Genomic DNA, 20000 nt, shown 5'->3' with positions numbered 1-20000 from the left:
AATATCATATACACAACTACGGTGTAGTTATGCAATGAATGAAACACTTGGGTCACAGGTTCCTCAACAGCACATTACAAGACATCTATCAATATGTGTGAATACCTCCACCATTAAACTGTCATATTCTGCACATTTCTTATTCTACATACATAAGAGTATAATTAATGTGTATAATATCAGTTAAAATAAGTGCTTCAACATAGTTAACATTGCAGGAAAGCAATATATTAGACGTTAAGTACTTTGTCAGGCTTAATATTTATCTGTAGATACCCCCAAAGCTCTTTTCTTATGTAAAAGAAGACCTTAATCTAAAGTATTATTTAATGTTTGAATAAAGGTTAATTAGTTTGTCTGTTTTGCTCATCCGCATATTCATATCTTTGTACATCCTGCACTAAACTGTTTTATTGTAGAGATCACTCATAGTATCTTCTTGATTTTTTATATTCTATATTTCTATCATTGACCTTCTCCTGTTGGAGACAAATTTATCCTATGTTTCCTAATTGTTATTGTGTAAGTAAACCTTCTTAGAAGTGTTAGTCGGGTGATAAACATGTAAGGACTGTGGCAAAGTCCAGACACACACACACACACACACACACACACACACACACACACACACACACACACACACACACACACACACACACACACACACACACACACACACACACACACACACACACACACACACACACACACACACACACACACACACACACACACACACACACACACCGTACAGTAAGGTTCCTGAAAAAGGTCAAATGGTACTGATGTGCCCAAAGGTCAGTCCGCCTGGATTTCTTTTTTCTAAATCTCTCTAAAAAGGTCAAATCTCACTTGTTTTGCCTCAATCTTGATAAAGGGTACTTATTATATGTTATACTTTGGGTTCCTAAAGCTTTTAGTTTACCATACAATCCTTCAAGGGTGGTTTTCACTATAAATCATGTTTGTTTTTAGGCGGAGTTAATAATTTACCTTTTTTGTTACTATGTTCCATCTGAATTTACTCTGACACAGAAACATCTATTGATTCTGACACTTCTAAATCCAACTCACATATGTAACCTTACTTTGATAAAAGAAATTGTTCATATAACCCTTTTAGAAGTTAAGTAATAGTCCTTTGTTTTGGGCATAGCATTTTCGAGCCTGAAACCTGAAAAACAGGCTCAGGGCTTAAGAGGTTAAATATTACAATATTCTTTCTCCAGACGATCTGCTGAACTTCTTGTTGCTTTTTTGATTTGTTAAAAAAATGTCTCTGAAATATTGGACTTTGTTTTCACTGAATTAGGAAGTTTTCTCTATTAAAGTTCAAATGAAATCAATTTTCTTTTAAATTATTTTAACCGTTTTTGGTCTAAATATTACGAATTTTTACAACTTTTTCTCCCTAAATTGTTGCTCACATTTCCAGTGGCGATTCTAGAGTCTGTGGGGGCCCTTGGCAAACATTCACTGGAGGCCCCTCGAACCAGCTTTCATCACCATCAGTGGCGCCCCAACACACTCCCCCCCCCACCCCCCCAGTGCAGAGCAAGGCAACAAAACTTAAAATAAGAAGCAGCATTTGACGTTGCGCGATGCATGGGGCCGCCTTGAGGGGGTTCCCCGACATGTCGTTGCAGTAAATTAAAGGGTGTTCCATGTTGTCGTTGCTGTGGACCTTCTTAATCTACCTTCTTTGGGGGCCCCCTTCGGGTCCGGGGCCCCAAGCAGTTGCCTGCCTTGTCTGTTCGCAAGTGGCGCTCATGCACATTTCTTTACCTCAGATTAATTTCTCCTGAACCTGAATTCACAGAATAATGTAAATACCTTTTCATTAAAAACATGCAGGAGGTGGAGATTTCCAAAAAGTTTGAAGTAGATTACAAAACAATGGCAAAATGTATGTATTTCAATATTCTTTATTTATCTATATTTGCTTCCTGGGAAATGGTGAAAGTGTCTTAAAATTGTGTTTTCCTTTTTCTTTGACACTGTTACAGTGATTTAAATATAAATAAACATTTAGAGTCCTTTTGACGCTTGATTAATCTGGATTTTGCATCCCAAGTGTCCTCAGAAACAGAAAGTAGATTCCTAACCTGCAGGAGGCTCCTCCCCCTTCAGGTGAGCGATGTCGTCATAAATGACCTGATCTTCATCACCCTCCTCCCTCCTCTTCCTCTCCTCGCAGAGACTTACAGTCTGAAGAACTGTTTGCAGCCGGCGGTCCAGAGCAGAAAGGTGAGGCTGAGAGAGGAGGGGCGCCACACGCTGCAATGCATCATGGGAGAGAGACGCCCTCATCACATCACTCAGGCGATAACCCGGAAGAGAGAGGAGACGGAGGCGGAGCCAAGTGGAGCGCCGGATCCTGGGGGAGGGAGGACTCTTTAAAGTAGAGACACTACATACTGATATACACCTGAACATCAGCAGGAGAGGACTCTTTAAAGTAGAGACACTACATACTGATATACACCTGAACATCAGCAGGAGAGAACTCTTTAAAGTAGAGACACTACATACTGATATACACCTGAACATCAGCAGGAGAGGACTCTTTAAAGTAGAGACACTACATACTGATATACACCTGAACATCAGCAGGAGAGGACTCTTTAAAGTAGAGACACTACATACTGATATACACCTGAACATCAGCAGCAGAGGACTCTTTAAAGTAGAGACACTACATACTGATATACACCTGAACATCAGCAGGAGAGGACTCTTTAAAGTAGAGACACTTCAAACTGATATACACCTGAACATCAGCAGGAGAGGACTCTTTAAAGTAGAAACACTACATACTGATATACACCTGAACATCAGCAGGAGAGGACTCTTTAAAGTAGAGACACTACATACTGATATACACCTGAACATCAGCAGGAGAGAACTCTTTAAAGTAGAGACACTACATACTGATATACACCTGAACATCAGCAGCAGAGGACTCTTTAAAGTAGAGACACTACATACTGATATACACCTGAACATCAGCAGGAGAGGACTCTTTAAAGTAGAGACACTACATACTGATATACACCTGAACATCAGCAGGAGAGGACTCTTTAAAGTAGAGACACTACATACTGATATACACCTGAACATCAGCAGGAGAGAACTCTTTAAAGTAGAGACACTACATACTGATATACACCTGAACATCAGCAGGAGAGGACTCTTTAAAGTAGAGTCCCTACATACTGATATACACCTGAACATCAGCAGGAGAGGACTCTTTAAAGTAGAGACACTACATACTGATATACACCTGAACATCAGCAGGAGAGGACTCTTTAAAGTAGAGACACTACATTCTGATATATACCTGAACATCAGCAGGAGAGGACTCTTTAAAGTAGAGACACTACATACTGATATATACCTGAACATCAGCAGGAGAGGACTCTTTAAAGTAGAGTCCCTACATACTGATATACACCTGAACATCAGCAGGAGAGGACTCTTTAAAGTAGAGTCCCTACATACTGATATACACCTGAACATCAGCAGGAGAGGACTCTTTAAAGTGGAGACACTACATACTGATATACACCTGAACATCAGCAGGAGAGGACTATTTAAAGTAGAGACACTACATACTGATATACACCCGAACATCAGCAGGAGAGGACTCTTTAAAGTAGAGACACTACATACTGATATACACCTGAACATCAGCAGGAGAGGACTCTTTAAAGTAGAGACACTACATACTGATACACACCTGAACATCAGCAGGAGAGGACTCTTTAAAGTAGAGACATTACATACTGATATACACCTGAACATCAGCAGGAGAGGACTCTTTAAAGTAGAGACACTACATACTGATATACACCTGAACATCAGCAGGAGAGCACTCTTTAAAGTAGAGACACTACATACTGATATACACCTGAACATCAGCAGGAGAGGACTCTTTAAAGTAGAGACACAACATACTGATATACACCTGAACATCAGCAGGAGAGGACTCTTTAAAGTAGAGACTCTACATACTGATATACACCTGAACATCAGCAGGAGAGGACTCTTTAAAGTAGAGATACTACATACTGATATACACCTGAACATCAGCAGGAGAGGACTCTTTAAATTAGAGACACTACATACTGATATACACCTGAACATCAGCAGGAGAGGACTCTTTAAAGTAGAGACACTACATACTGATATACACCTGAACATCAGCAGGAGAGCACTCTTTAAAGTAGAGACACTACTTACTGATATACACCTGAACATCAGCAGGAGAGGACTCTTTAAAGTAGAGACACTACATACTGATACACACCTGGGGCCGTATTCACAAAGCATTTTATCTTACCGCTAGGAGTGCTCCTAACTCGCGCTAAAACATTTTACGTAGGAGTTTTTTCTTAAAGGTTATTCACAAAGCCGCTGAGACCTACTCATACTAAGGATAAATCACTAAGAGTGAACTAAGAGTGACGCGCCGTTGCTATGGATTACGTCGATTCTCGTGCATGAGTTTAGAAGCGGTCAGTACGGTGATTGGTTGTTCAGAGCAGGCGGTCTCGGTGAAACTCATCCGCAACATCCCACAAACGAGCCCACTAAAACAAGGAAATAGCCGAGGCTAGACATGTATTCCTATCAAATAGTTATGGACAGTGCAGTTAGCAGAATACACGCATGATGACAAGTTTGTGCAGACCACGATAATGACGTTGTATATGCACGTTAAAGAGAGAGAGCAAACAATAAAAATACCTAAATTGCATTAAATCGAGGAGGCAATTAAAAGCACCCCGCAAACTATTATCCAATGAGCATATTTCCAGCACTTAAACACTTTCAATAACAGCCCATACCGCCGTTAAAGCCCCCCTATCATGATGAATGAAAACAATCTGCGTGTTGATGGAATGTACTTTCTTTCTATTGACGAACACGTCCTCATCTTTTGATGGCGCAATTATTTTTATGTCAATAGCACCGACCGCACCGGGCATACCTGCATTGCCATGAAGCTGGCTTTGATCCTGTGTCGTTGTTGATTGTCCAAAGGAAACCGGATAAACTGTTGGATGATATGTGGTCTAGAGAGCGCGTTGATGGTTTGGTTTATGGCACAGCTGACTGATGGTTGCGATATTCCTAAATCGTCGGCATTGCAAAGTTGCATTTTCCCTGTTGCTAAATATCGTAGTGTTGCCAACATTTTTATTTCCGGACTAATCGGGTTATTCCTGTTAGTCGGGGATGTTATTGCATCCTGCACTAATTCCACAACAAGTTTGATACCCTCACGATTTAGCCTATATCTCTTGATCAATTCACAGTCTTCCATTGTCTCCAAAACAATTCGTCTCGCAGCCATTTTCAGATTCTTTGTGAATAGGTCTTACTGAGTTAGGAGTCCTCTCCAGGACTTTTAAGCTCTCCTAAACTTAGGTGCTACTTTTAGGCCTAAAATACTTTGTGAATTGATCTTAGTGAATACAATTAGGAGTCCTACATTTAAGACTGACACGGCCATTATGCTTAGGAGTTTCTCCTAAATTCGCCAGTTAGGAGCTACTTTTAGCCCTAAGATCCTTTGTGAATACGGCCCCTGAACATCAGCAGGAGAGGACTCTTTAAAGTAGAGACACTACATACTGATATACACCTGAACATCAGCAGAAGAGGACTCTTTAAAGTAGAGACTCTACATACTGATATACACCTGAACATCAGCAGGAGAGGACTCTTTAAAGTAGAGACACTACATACTGATATACACCTGAACATCAGCAGGAGAGGACTCTTTAAAGTAGAGACTCTACATACTGATATACACCTGAACATCAGCAGGAGAGGACTCTTTAAAGTAGAGACACTACATACTGATATACACCTGAACATCAGCAGGAGAGGACTCTTTAAAGTAGAGACACTACATACTGATATACACCTGAACATCAGCAGGAGAGGACTCTTTAAAGTAGAGACACTACATACTGATATACACCTGAACATCAGCAGAAGAGGACTCTTTAAAGTAGAGACTCTACATACTGATATACACCTGAACATCAGCAGGAGAGGACTCTTTAAAGTAGAGACACTACATACTGATATACACCTGAACATCAGCAGGAGAGGACTCTTTAAAGTAGAGACTCTACATACTGATATACACCTGAACATCAGCAGGAGAGGACTCTTTAAAGTAGAGACACTACATACTGATATACACCTGAACATCAGCAGGAGAGGACTCTTTAAAGTAGAGACACTACATACTGATATACACCTGAACATCAGCAGGAGAGGACTCTTTAAAGTAGAGACACTACATACTGATATACACCTGAACATCAGCAGGAGAGGACTCTTTAAAGTAGATACACTACATTCGTGTTCCTGTACCTGCAGCACTGTTCGAGAGGAACGAGGATAGACGGTTCATCTTTGGAGTGACGGCCGAATCTGTAACAACCCAGAATAAGTTAGTAAGTACATTAACACACACACACACACACACACACACACACACACACACACACACACACACACACACACACACACACACACACACACACACACACACACACACACACACACACACACACACACACACACACACACACACACACACACACACACACACACACACACACACACACACACACACACACACTCACGCCCTGCCGTTGTCGAGGTGGATCAGGAACGTGTTGTTGCCAAACTTCTCAAAGGTCTCATAATGGTGTCTGTCCATGTTACCTACAGGAGGAGAGAGGCATTCGTTTAATACCGCCAGCAGAGTCCACCCTCCTTCTGTAGATAATGATAAAACATCACATAACGCATTCTGTCAAAATACTTCAAAACATAAATATTCCAGCAGCTTTTAAAAGAGCATCAGCAGAATAGATCCAGCTGATTATAGACCGTATGATATTGGATGTGGTTTTACCAAGTCTTACCAAGTTTTACCAAGTTGTTAAAGTCACAAGCGCTTTTTTTACTCAACTTTAAACCACATGTTGATTCTGAAACAAGTCATAATGTGCCCTCGAACACTTTTGAACTGTACCTTTTACATTATGCATTTTGTTTTCTCCTAAATAATGTTCACAATTATAATTGTGTACATTATTTTTCCAGTGGTGATCAGTAACGTGAGCTCTTCATGGAGCTATTGGAACTCACCTGGAAGCTGAATGAAGTGGATCAAGGGATTTGTGTCAACTAAGAAATAGATATTTAGCGTTAGTTGAATCAGGAAGGGAGTTATTTTGTAAACACTTTAAAAAAAACTCTAATCTTAAGGCTTGGGAGAAAGGATGTTCACGTCAGAAGGTTAAAGTCCTCACTGAAAACACTGGACTTTAATTAAATGTATTTTGTCAACAGATTTCACATCAATGTTTTAGGTTAGTTGAAAGCAATAATCTTAAGTGTAAATAGGTTGAACTTAATGGTATTGCTTCAAACTAACCTAATACAGGGATGTGAAATCTGTTGACATTAAATCATTGTCAATGCTTCAGTGTTTTCAGCAGTGCTTGAATTGGAATAAAAAAGGTGCCATTATTCTAAACTGTTTCAAGTCCATTTTATTTATACAGCCGGGGCTCGACCAGAGAAGGCAACATGTCTAACACAGCATGTTCTGTATTTGCAGTTGCATCAGTGTTAACTGGAGTTTCTTTCGGCTCCTTGTCCGGCGACAACCGCTTTCTTTTCGCACTATTAAGCCACGCTAACTTTTTCGAAATGGTAGCTAAAGTTGGCCCAAATTCCAAACCACGCCCTACCCCTTCACACTCCCCCTCCGTCAAATCTAATCAGACAATGTACTTCATTTTCTAGTTTCAAGGTTTTGCATACCTCAAAGTGTGTCTAAAAGTATCTTGGCAAGAGAAAAAAGCCAAAATCTGCCGAGGCCAGACTACTTCTTATTCTACCAGTTGTTAAGTGTTGCATACCTCACAGTGTGTCTAAAAGTGTCTCAGCAACACAGGAAAAGAGAAAAAAGCCAAGATCTGCCTAGCGTCAGTAAATAAGTGTTAAAATCACAAACTTGCCTTTTAGAGACATAAGCTGTGTCCCAATTCAGAGGCTGGGTCCTCCTGAGGACCCAGCACAAGTGCCGGTAATAATTTCTGACACTAGGCAAAATATTTTCAAACTGTTTTCAAAACTGTTTTCAAAACTGTTTTCAAAACTGTTCAATATGGAGTCAGATCTAGCTGTACTTATTTTGGTGTTATGTTTAAATTATTTTCCCGAGGTCGCAACAGGCCCCCGTGAAGAGGGCTTCATTCTCCCCGCGCATCTGGATAAATTGCGCAGTCTGCTCCTTGATCCCTATCAAAACAAAATAGTTGCAGTAAGATTTGTATAAAAAAAGCAGTTAAATAAATAAATTAGCTTTATAATGAATCCCAACAATATGAAAACCAAACAGGGTTTAGAAATATTTTCACTTCATATTATTTTATGTATGTAATATAAAGAAGACATCTCCAATTGCCCGCATATTTAAATACACAAATTAAATAGGTTTACTTTTCTTTCATGTCGTTTACTAAAACGAATCCAGCTGAAACCGTTGTACCCGTTGATGGGACGTTACAAGCCATATATTCTTTTTTAAACTCACACCCTTTTTGGTTAGACACCATAAGGCGCTACTACAGTGGGGGCATTTCACACCTACCTGTGATATCACACACCTACTTGTGATATCGAACCTCAAACAAAGGGAGGCGGGACTTAGCGCATTAGCATAATTGGGGGCGGGCCCACCTGTCACTTTGTATGCATACTAATGTGATTGAAACAGGATCATTATTACTACAAGAGGAGAGGAGCCAAATGCAACAAAAATGGTAATTCATCCGTTAATATATGGATGAGTGGGGGGGGGGAAACGGCTGGACACATGCCGCGGGTGGGACACCCGAGACCGGGCAGTGTCCCCGGTAGAAGTAACGGGGTGAAATAGCCAAAAAAAGACAAATGAATAAAACCGGGAAAAAGTGAAAGAAGGTGTCCGTAAACAGACCCCCGTGAGGCGGGCAGTCCCCTGGCAACTCCCGGTACACTCCCCATGGTGTCATTTCAGAGAAAAATGGCTAAGTAAAGTTTTACGAGAACCAGGCCGGGGGGGTCAAAAGGGCTTGACCAAGGCCGACCCAAAGTGCATGGTGAGCGGACTCATCACCTCTGTGATATCTCTGTGAGTCTCCCTTGTGATTTGAAAACTTCCATCAGACGAGTCCTTCGGGGGGCGGGGAAAAAAACGTGTTGGTCAGAATCGTCACTTCCTGTACTGAGAGTGGAGCCTGCACCGGAACTGTCCTGAGAGTGGAGGCCTGCAGGCAGACCCCTCTCCAAACGGAGGGGTAGGGTGTAGGGCTTGGTTTGGGATTGGGCCGTTATGTATTTTCTGCTTTCCTTCTCTTGCGTGCCTGCTCCAGTCTATCGCAGTCTACAGAGCCACCTACTGGGTGGGAGCTGCAACTAAGCATAAACACAACAAATATGCGCAGCGTACTTAGATGCGTCATGAGGTGCCGGTACGCAGTAAGAAGTAACGGTATGCAGATGGGTAAAAGCCCCAGTGCTGCGTACCGGTGAGCACCGGCCCAATTCAAGCACTGGTTTTCAGTCATTGTTGTTAAAGTTATTGTTGTTAAAGTCATTGTTGTTAAAGTCATTGTTGTTAAAGTCATTGTTGTTAAAGTCATTGTTGTTAAAGTCCAATGGTCCAATAGTTGATGATTCAAGGCTGTTTTTAGTTTGTCAAGTTGAATCTTGAATCAGTAAATGTGTCTCTGCCTCTGACGCAGTAATGGGAGATCAAACCCAATGATTTAAAGCGACATTAGGACAATGTGTAAAACATTTTAATGAAGAACATTAGAGAATCCTTAGGAGACGTAATGCATGAAGAGGCTTGCACAGAAATGATGAATACTTTTCAAAGGTTTTCCTGCAGAATGACTTCATAAACCCAGAGTGGTCCATCAGTTGTGTTTCTGCATCAGAGCAGACTCACCAGCCTCACCCTCCTCAAGCTACACAACACAGGACTGAGCTTAGCATGAAGGGGAATCTTAGCGATGATATTAGCATCTTCTGAGTTCTCATCATGGAGGACGAGTGGACACAGGTAGACAGGAAGCTGAGAGGCAGCAGGGGGAGGGACTTCCTGTAAATCTGAACTCTTCTCTACTCTGTTTGAGATCCTGACGTTAGCTTTCACACAGAGGAGAGGCAGAGAGCGCGGCTGCAGAGAGTCCTGAAGAGCTGCGGACTGCATATCCCATGATGCACCTCTCAGCTCCAGGCCACACAGATACACAGCATCCAGAGGAAGAGAGTGTGAGCTGTCACTCAGGACCTGAAGGAGAGAAAACAGTGAGTGCACAAAGCAGGGCATGAACTACTTTATTTTACTGGGTTTGAACATTTGAACATTATTATTGTAGTACATTTATCATTAAGTCTCATTTAAATATATAACTTCCTTCTCTGGTTTGATTCTCCCAAAATATCAAGACTAATTTTACGATTGCAATATCGATCAAAATCATCGCTATTCGTTTTTATTTTGTATTTAAATCATCATGATGTGCATGTGTTATCTGAGACTGCAGTGTGATGTCACTGATATCATTATGGCTGTATCACCTGATATCATTATGACTGTATTACCTGATATCATTATGACTGTATTACCTGATATCATTATGACTGTATCACCTGATATCATTATGACTGTATCACCTGATATCATTATGACTGTATTACCTGTATCACCTGATATCATTATGACTGTATCACCTGATATCATTATGACTATATTACCTGATATCATTATGACTGTATCACCTGATATCATTATGACTGTATTACCTGATATCATTATGACTGTATCACCTGATATCATTATGACTGTATCACCTGATATCATTATGGCTGTATCACCTGATATCATTATGACTGTATCACCTGATATCATTATGACTGTATCACCTGATATCATTATGACTGTATCACCTGATATCATTATGACTGTATTACCTGATATCATTATGACTGTATCACCTGATATCATTATGACTGTATCACCTGATATCATTATGGCTGTATCACCTGATATCATTATGACTGTATCACCTGATATCATTATGACTGTATCACCTGATATCATTATGACTGTATCACCTGATATCATTATGGCTGTATCACCTGATATCATTATGACTGTATCACCTGATATCATTATGACTGTATCACCTGATATCATTATGACTGTATTACCTGATATCATTATGACTGTATCACCTGATATCATTATGACTGTATCACCTGATATCATTATGGCTGTATCACCTGATATCATTATGACTGTATCACCTGATATCATTATGACTATATTACCTGATATCATTATGACTGTATCACCTGATATCATTATGACTGTATCACCTGATATCATTATGACTGTATCACCTGATATCATTATGACTGTATCACCTGATATCATTATGACTGTATCACCTGATATCATTATGACTGTATCACCTGATATCATTATGACTGTATCACCTGATATCATTATGACTGTATCACCTGATATCATTATGACTGTATCACCTGATATCATTATGACTGTATTACCTGTATCACCTGATATCATTATGACTGTGTTACCTGATATCATTATGACTGTATCACCTGATATCATTATGACTGTATTACCTGATATCATTATGACTGTATCACCTGATATCATTATGACTGTATTACCTGATATCATTATGACTGTATCACCTGATATCATTATGACTGTATTACCTGTATCACCTGATATCATTATGACTGTGTTACCTGATATCAGTATGACTGTATCACCTGATATCATTATGACTGTATCACCTGATATCATTATGACTGTATCACCTGATATCATTATGACTGTATCACCTGATATCATTATGACTGTATCACCTGATATCATTATGACTGTATTACCTGATATCATTATGACTGTGTTACCTGATATCATTATGACTGTATCACCTGATATCATTATGACTGTGTTACCTGATATCATTATGACTGTATCACCTGATATCATTATGACTGTATCACCTGATATCATTATGACTGTATCACCTGATATCATTATGACTGTATTACCTGATATCATTATGAATGTATTACCTGATATCATTATGACTGTATTACCTGATATCATTATGACTGTATTACCTGATATCATTATGACTGTATCACCTGATATCATTATGACTGTATCACCTGATATCATTATGACTGTATCACCTGATATCATTATGACTGTATTACCTGTATCACCTGATATCATTATGACTGTGTTACCTGATATCAGTATGACTGTATCACCTGATATCATTATGACTGTATCACCTGATATCATTATGACTGTATTACCTGATATCAGTATGACTGTATCACCTGATATCATTATGACTGTATCACCTGATATCATTATGACTGTATTACCTGATATCATTATGACTGTATCACCTGATATCATTATGACTGTGTTACCTGATATCATTATGACTGTATTACCTGATATCATTATGACTGTGTTACCTGATATCATTATGACTGTATCACCTGATATCATTATGACTGTATCACCTGATATCATTATGACTGTATTACCTGATATCATTATGACTGTATCACCTGATATCATTATGACTGTATCACCTGATATCATTATGACTGTATCACCTGATATCATTATGACTGTATCACCTGATATCATTGTGACTGTATCACCTGATATCATTATGACTGTATCACCTGATATCATTATGACTGTATCACCTGATATCATTATGACTGTATTACCTGTATCACCTGATATCATTATGACTGTGTTACCTGATATCAGTATGACTGTATCACCTGATATCATTATGACTGTATCACCTGATATCATTATGACTGTATCACCTGATATCATTATGACTGTATTACCTGATATCATTATGACTGTATTACCTGATATCATTATGACTGTATTACCTGATATCAGTATGACTGTATCACCTGATATCATTATGACTGTATCACCTGATATCATTATGACTGTATTACCTGATATCATTATGACTGTATCACCTGATATCATTATGACTGTATCACCTGATATCATTATGACTGTATCACCTGATATCATTATGACTGTATCACCTGATATCATTATGACTGTGTTACCTGATATCATTATGACTGTATCACCTGATATCATTATGACTGTATTACCTGATATCATTATGACTGTGTCACCTGATATCATTATGACTGTATTACCTGATATCATTATGAATGTATCACCTGATATCATTATGACTGTATCACCTGATATCATTATGACTGTGTTACCTGATATCATTATGACTGTATCACCTGTATCACCTGATATCATTATGACTGTATCACCTGATATCATTATGACTGTATTACCTGATATCATTATGACTGTATCACCTGTATTACCTGATATCATTATGACTGTATCACCTGTATCACCTGATATCATTATGACTGTATCACCTGATATCATTATGACTGTATTACCTGATATCATTATGACTGTATCACCTGATATCATTATGACTGTGTTACCTGATATCATTATGACTGTATCACCTGATATCATTATGACTGTATCACCTGATATCATTATGACTGTATCACCTGATATCATTATGACTGTGTTACCTGATATCATTATGACTGTATCACCTGATATCATTATGACTGTATCACCTGATATCATTATGACTGTGTTACCTGATATCATTATGACTGTATCACCTGATATCATTATGACTGTATTACCTGATATCATTATGACTGTATCACCTGATATCATTATGACTGTATCACCTGTATCACCTGATATCATTATGACTGTATCACCTGATATCATTATGACTATATTACCTGATATCATTATGACTGTATCACCTGATATCATTATGACTGTATTACCTGATATCATTATGACTGTATCACCTGATATCATTATGACTGTATCACCTGATATCATTATGACTGTATCACCTGATATCATTATGACTGTATCACCTGATATCATTATGACTGTATCACCTGATATCATTATGACTGTATCACCTGATATCATTATGACTGTGTTACCTGATATCATTATGACTGTATCACCTGATATCATTATGACTGTATCACCTGATATCATTATGACTGTATCACCTGATATCATTATGACTGTATTACCTGATATCATTATGACTGTATCACCTGATATCATTATGACTGTATCACCTGATATCATTATGACTGTATTACCTGATATCATTATGACTGTATCACCTGATATCATTATGACTGTATTACCTGATATCATTATGACTGTATCACCTGATATCATTATGACTGTATCACCTGATATCATTATGACTGTATCACCTGATATCATTATGACTATAATACTGATATCATTATGACTGTATCACCTGATATCATTATGACTGTATCACCTGATATCATTATGACTGTATTACCTGATATCATTATGACTGTATCACCTGATATCATTATGACTGTGTTACCTGATATCATTATGACTGTATTACCTGATATCATTATGGCTGTATCACCTGATATCATTATGGCTGTATCACCTGATATCATTATGACTGTATCACCTGATATCATTATGACTGTGTTACCTGATATCATTATGACTGTATCACCTGATATCATTATGACTGTATTACCTGATATCATTATGACTGTATCACCTGATATCATTATGACTGTATTACCTGATATCATTATGACTGTATCACCTGATATCATTATGACTGTATTACCTGATATCATTATGGCTGTATCACCTGATATCATTATGGCTGTATCACCTGATATCATTATGACTGTATCACCTGATATCATTATGACTGTGTTACCTGATATCATTATGACTGTATCACCTGATATCATTATGACTGTATCACCTGATATCATTATGACTGTATCACCTGATATCATTATGACTGTATCACCTGATATCATTATGACTGTATCACCTGATATCATTATGACTGTATCACCTGATATCATTATGACTGTATCACCTGATATCATTATGACTGTGTTACCTGATATCATTATGACTGTATTACCTGATATCATTATGACTATAATACTGATATCATTATGACTGTATCACCTGATATCATTATGACTGTATTACCTGATATCATTATGACTGTATCACCTGATATCATTATGACTGTGTTACCTGATATCATTATGACTGTATCACCTGATATCATTATGACTGTATCACCTGATATCATTATGACTGTATTACCTGATATCATTATGACTATAATACTGATATCATTATGACTGTATCACCTGATATCATTATGACTGTGTTACCTGATATCATTATGACTGTATCACCTGATATCATTATGACTGTATCACCTGATATCATTATGACTGTGTTACCTGATATCATTATGACTATAATACTGATATCATTATGACTGTATCACCTGATATCATTATGACTGTATCACCTGATATCATTATGACTGTATCACCTGATATCATTATGACTGTATTACCTGATATCATTATGACTGTATCACCTGATATCATTATGACTGTATCACCTGATATCATTATGACTGTATTACCTGATATCATTATGACTGTATCACCTGATATCATTATGACTGTGTTACCTGATATCATTATGACTGTGTTACCTGATATCATTATGACTATAATACTGATATCATTATGACTGTATCACCTGATATCATTATGACTGTATTACCTGATATCATTATGACTGTATCACCTGATATCATTATGACTGTATCACCTGATATCATTATGACTGTATTACCTGATATCATTATGACTGTATCACCTGATATCATTATGACTGTGTTACCTGATATCATTATGACTGTGTTACCTGATATCATTATGACTGTGTTACCTGATATCATTATGACTATAATACTGATATCATTATGACTGTATCACCTGATATCATTATGACTGTATTACCTGATATCATTATGACTGTATCACCTGATATCATTATGGCTGTATTACCTGATATCATTATGACTGTATCACCTGATATCATTATGGCTGTATCACCTGATATCATTATGACTGTATTACCTGATATCATTATGACTGTATCACCTGATATCATTATGGCTGTATTACCTGATATCATTATGGCTGTATCACCTGATATCATTATGACTGTATCACCTGATATCATTATGACTGTGTTACCTGATATCATTATGGCTGTATTACCTGATATCATTATGGCTGTATCACCTGATATCATTATGACTGTATCACCTGATATCATTATGACTGTGTTACCTGATATCATTATGACTGTATCACCTGATATCATTATGACTGTATCACCTGATATCATTATGACTGTGTTACCTGATATCATTATGACTGTATTACCTGATATCATTATGACTGTATCACCTGTATCACCTGATATCATTATGACTGTATCACCTGATATCATTATGACTGTATCACCTGATATCATTATGACTGTATCACCTGATATCATTATGACTGTATCACCTGATATCATTATGACTATAATACTGATATCATTATGACTGTATTACCTGATATCATTATGACTGTATCACCTGATATCATTATGACTGTATCACCTGATATCATTATGACTGTATTACCTGATATCATTATGACTGTATTACCTGATATCATTATGACTGTATTACCTGATATCATTATGACTGTATCACCTGATATCATTATGACTGTATCACCTGATATCATTATGACTGTATTACCTGATATCATTATGACTGTATCACCTGATATCATTATGACTGTATTACCTGATATCATTATGACTGTATCACCTGATATCATTATGACTGTATTACCTGATATCATTATGACTGTATTACCTGATATCATTATGACTGTATCACCTGATATCATTGTGGCTGTGTTACCTGATACTGCAGGGTGATGTCACTGATGTTTCTGCAGTGTTTTAGAGCAGCTTCTCTCCTCAGGGCCTGCAGGAAGCCTCGGGGGTTTCTGAAAGCCGACAGTCTGAACGCTCCTGGAGGATCTGAGGAGGCGTGGTGTTGGAGGTAAACAGCCAGAAGCTCCGCCCTCCTCTCCAGGTGAGACACCTCCAGGAGAGGAGGGGTGCAGTGATGAAGCTGAGAGAGCAGCGAGGAAACTGAATCTGTGATGTGATCCCACTCATCCTGCAGGAAGTCATTCAGAGGAGAAACAGCTGTGCAGATGTTCCTGTGAGACAGGAACGTCTGCACAGCCTGAAGTCTGTCCCTGAAGAACAGCAGTGAACAGGAGGAGGAGGGGCTTATCTGTGTGTAGGAGCTCCTCTTGGATCCTGGAGGATTCTGGGAGATCTGCAGCAGAGTGTTCAGACGGAGGCTCTTGTTCTTCAGGATATCAGTTTCCACATCTGGAGTGAAGCCGAGAAGCTGGAGGTCACGGAGGCTCTCTGAGTCCAAAACATGAAGGAGATCTGAAGGCTCTGAGGGCAGGAAACAGGGTTAGGACTTTCACAGGAACATCATAATAAAGCTTTATTTATATAGCACTTTTCATACAACACATGCAGCTCAAAGTGCTTTACAAAATAACCAAAAGTTACAAATAAACAACAAGAAATTCCCCTCAGATTATTAGTGTGCCACAGCGTTCCACTATATACTTCCATTTCTTTAATCCCCTTATTATTATTATTTCAGCCAATACTTTGGCTCTCCATAACTTCAGCTTACTTTCAGCTACAGAAACCATTCAAATATTAAACTATTCAGCCTGTTCAGGAATGTATGGTAAACTTTCAACTTTTTCAAAATATTTCATACTTTTTGAAATATTCAGCTTTTTAAACTCTTTTTTTTTTAACATTGAAGTCAATGGGAGAGGCCTTCAAAATCCTGTTTTCCTACACCTTGCGCCAAATGCTACTTCCTACTAGACACTTCATTCCAACTTTCAAATGATCACAAGACACAAGCTATTCAATTCTTATTCAGGTTTTTGATATCTTTTAAACTTTTTGAGATATTGAACTTAGTTTGGAGCTTAGCAGAGAGGCCTTTTCAGATTGTAACGTTAGAGTGGATGGAGCAGCTCGTTAAGTCTAGAGTGCTTTGATCTCAAAACAGAGTGCAGGAGTGCTTGAAATTATCCACCAAAAATGTTTTAAACGTGCCATAATTCCCAAACCCTACACTCCTCAGAAATATGTTTTCATGAAAAACGTAGGAAAACCTCTCCTAGGTTGGAAAATCCCAAAAATTAAGAAAAACTATAAAACAAAATGCCTCTTGAGGGCATGAAGAGAGAAAGAGTCCAGCTAGCTCCCAAATGATTCCCATTTTAAATTGTTCCGGATCTTTCTTCAGAGCAGAGGGAACTACACTTTAGACAAACTGCTCCCATCTCAACATTTTACACACAAAACCCCCCAAACAAAACATTTGGTAGGTCTTTGGGGTTCCCTGATGCTCACTGTCTGGTCATTTTTTTGTATAGGAGCCATAGTTTTTGAACAGGTGGCAAAATTGTCAGATATAATCCCCAATGCATTCTTATGGGACTCATTGCTGCAGATGGTTGTCATGGTGTTGCCGGGCAGATTGGAGACACACACACACACACACACACACACACACATGAGTGACATCATCCAATCAGAGCAGACACCATGGAAACCTTTGATCTCTGGGTTTACACACACAGGTGTTTGTAAACATTCAATTACTACTACTTACATTTGATATCTTTCTTTAACTCCTTCAGCCTAATTTCAGCTGCAGGAACAATTCAAATATCAAACTATTCAGCCTTTTCCTTTTGCATGATAGGTCCCCTTTAATAAATCTTTTAATAAAAAAAACGTTTTTGGAATTAATTATTACAGTTACTTAAAAATGCACCTAAGGTTAAAACATATGGAATAAAGTACAATGTATTGAAGTTGATATTACTCTTCATTTACTTTTAGTTGAGCTTTAGAAGCAGTGATGATATTCCATTAGTTTTCTAAGTTTATTTCTATAGCAGAAAACACACTTTTAGTCGATTCATCAGGAAATGAGTTCTACTTCAGGGTGTTTTTTATCATAACTGTAACATGTAACTCCATAAAGACTGAATTGCAGGAAAAAGGAAAAATATGTTTTGGCCTGATCCATTTCAGTCTCATTGATTAGATTGTAAGATGTACAGAATACGAAGTGAAATCAGACGTTTGTTACCAAAATGTTGGGTGTTTTTGATGATATCTGAGAGGAAGTGAGGCTCTCCGCTGAGGAAGATCTTAGCGATGCTGTCCACCTCCTCTCGATCTGAAGAGTCCAGAACATGAGCGCCATGCACCAGGTGTACTGGAGATGAAAAGCAGAACCAGGTTGAAGCACTGATGAAGAGTGTGGGGGAAAGTTCTGAAGCATTTGGAAACAGGACTCAGAGAGACACGAGGAGAGCTGGAGCTTTGATGCAAACACTGACGGTTTATTTGGAGCTTCGGCCGCAGAATTCACGAGACATGTCCCGGCCACGAGTTGACCACACGGTTGAGGAGGCCAGTCTCACAAAACAACGTGTAATAGCTACGTTGGTCCACACGGCAAAACATAGTATATTCACAAATAACCCTCTCAAGACGAGACATGGATACAATATGTGTTCCTATTCATTTCTAATGACCGGTGTCCGTGTCACGTGATCGCAAACTCTCCCAGTGAGAAAAAAAAACATGGCGGACACCCGATTTCTATTTTGTTGAAAATCCTAAATTGTAGGATTATTTGTCCGTTAAAATGCTTTTTGATTACATTTCTAGCGAGAAGTGTACATTGCACTTTCAGAAT

At 38.4% G+C, this 20000-nt stretch overlaps 2 protein-coding genes across 2 annotated transcripts in view; both read right to left on the bottom strand.

The window, feature by feature from the left end:
* Positions 1 to 1909: 1909 nt before the first annotated feature.
* The window catches only part of LOC307032247 (extracellular serine/threonine protein kinase FAM20C-like), a 72329-nt gene continuing 54238 nt past the window's right edge, over positions 1910 to 20000 (bottom strand). The window contains 3 exon segments of the mRNA XM_079670103.1: positions 1910 to 2377; positions 6394 to 6453; positions 6669 to 6750. Of these exon segments, the coding sequence (XP_079526229.1) occupies positions 2101 to 2377; positions 6394 to 6453; positions 6669 to 6750 (419 nt within the window). The 3' untranslated portion in view covers positions 1910 to 2100.
* The window catches only part of LOC307044790 (dynein heavy chain domain-containing protein 1-like), a 48381-nt gene continuing 38249 nt past the window's right edge, over positions 9869 to 20000 (bottom strand). The window contains exons 30-32 of the mRNA XM_079690171.1: positions 19386 to 19514; positions 17091 to 17647; positions 9869 to 10381 (exon numbers count right to left, since the gene is read on the bottom strand). Of these exons, the coding sequence (XP_079546297.1) occupies positions 10022 to 10381; positions 17091 to 17647; positions 19386 to 19514 (1046 nt within the window). The 3' untranslated portion in view covers positions 9869 to 10021. The remainder of the gene's footprint in view (positions 10382 to 17090; positions 17648 to 19385; positions 19515 to 20000) is intronic.

This window comes from Notothenia rossii (genome assembly GCF_949606895.1).
Source record: "Notothenia rossii genome assembly, chromosome: 1".
Taxonomy (NCBI): Eukaryota; Metazoa; Chordata; class Actinopteri; order Perciformes; family Nototheniidae; genus Notothenia; species Notothenia rossii.
This window is presented reverse-complemented; position numbering and strand designations above follow the sequence as displayed.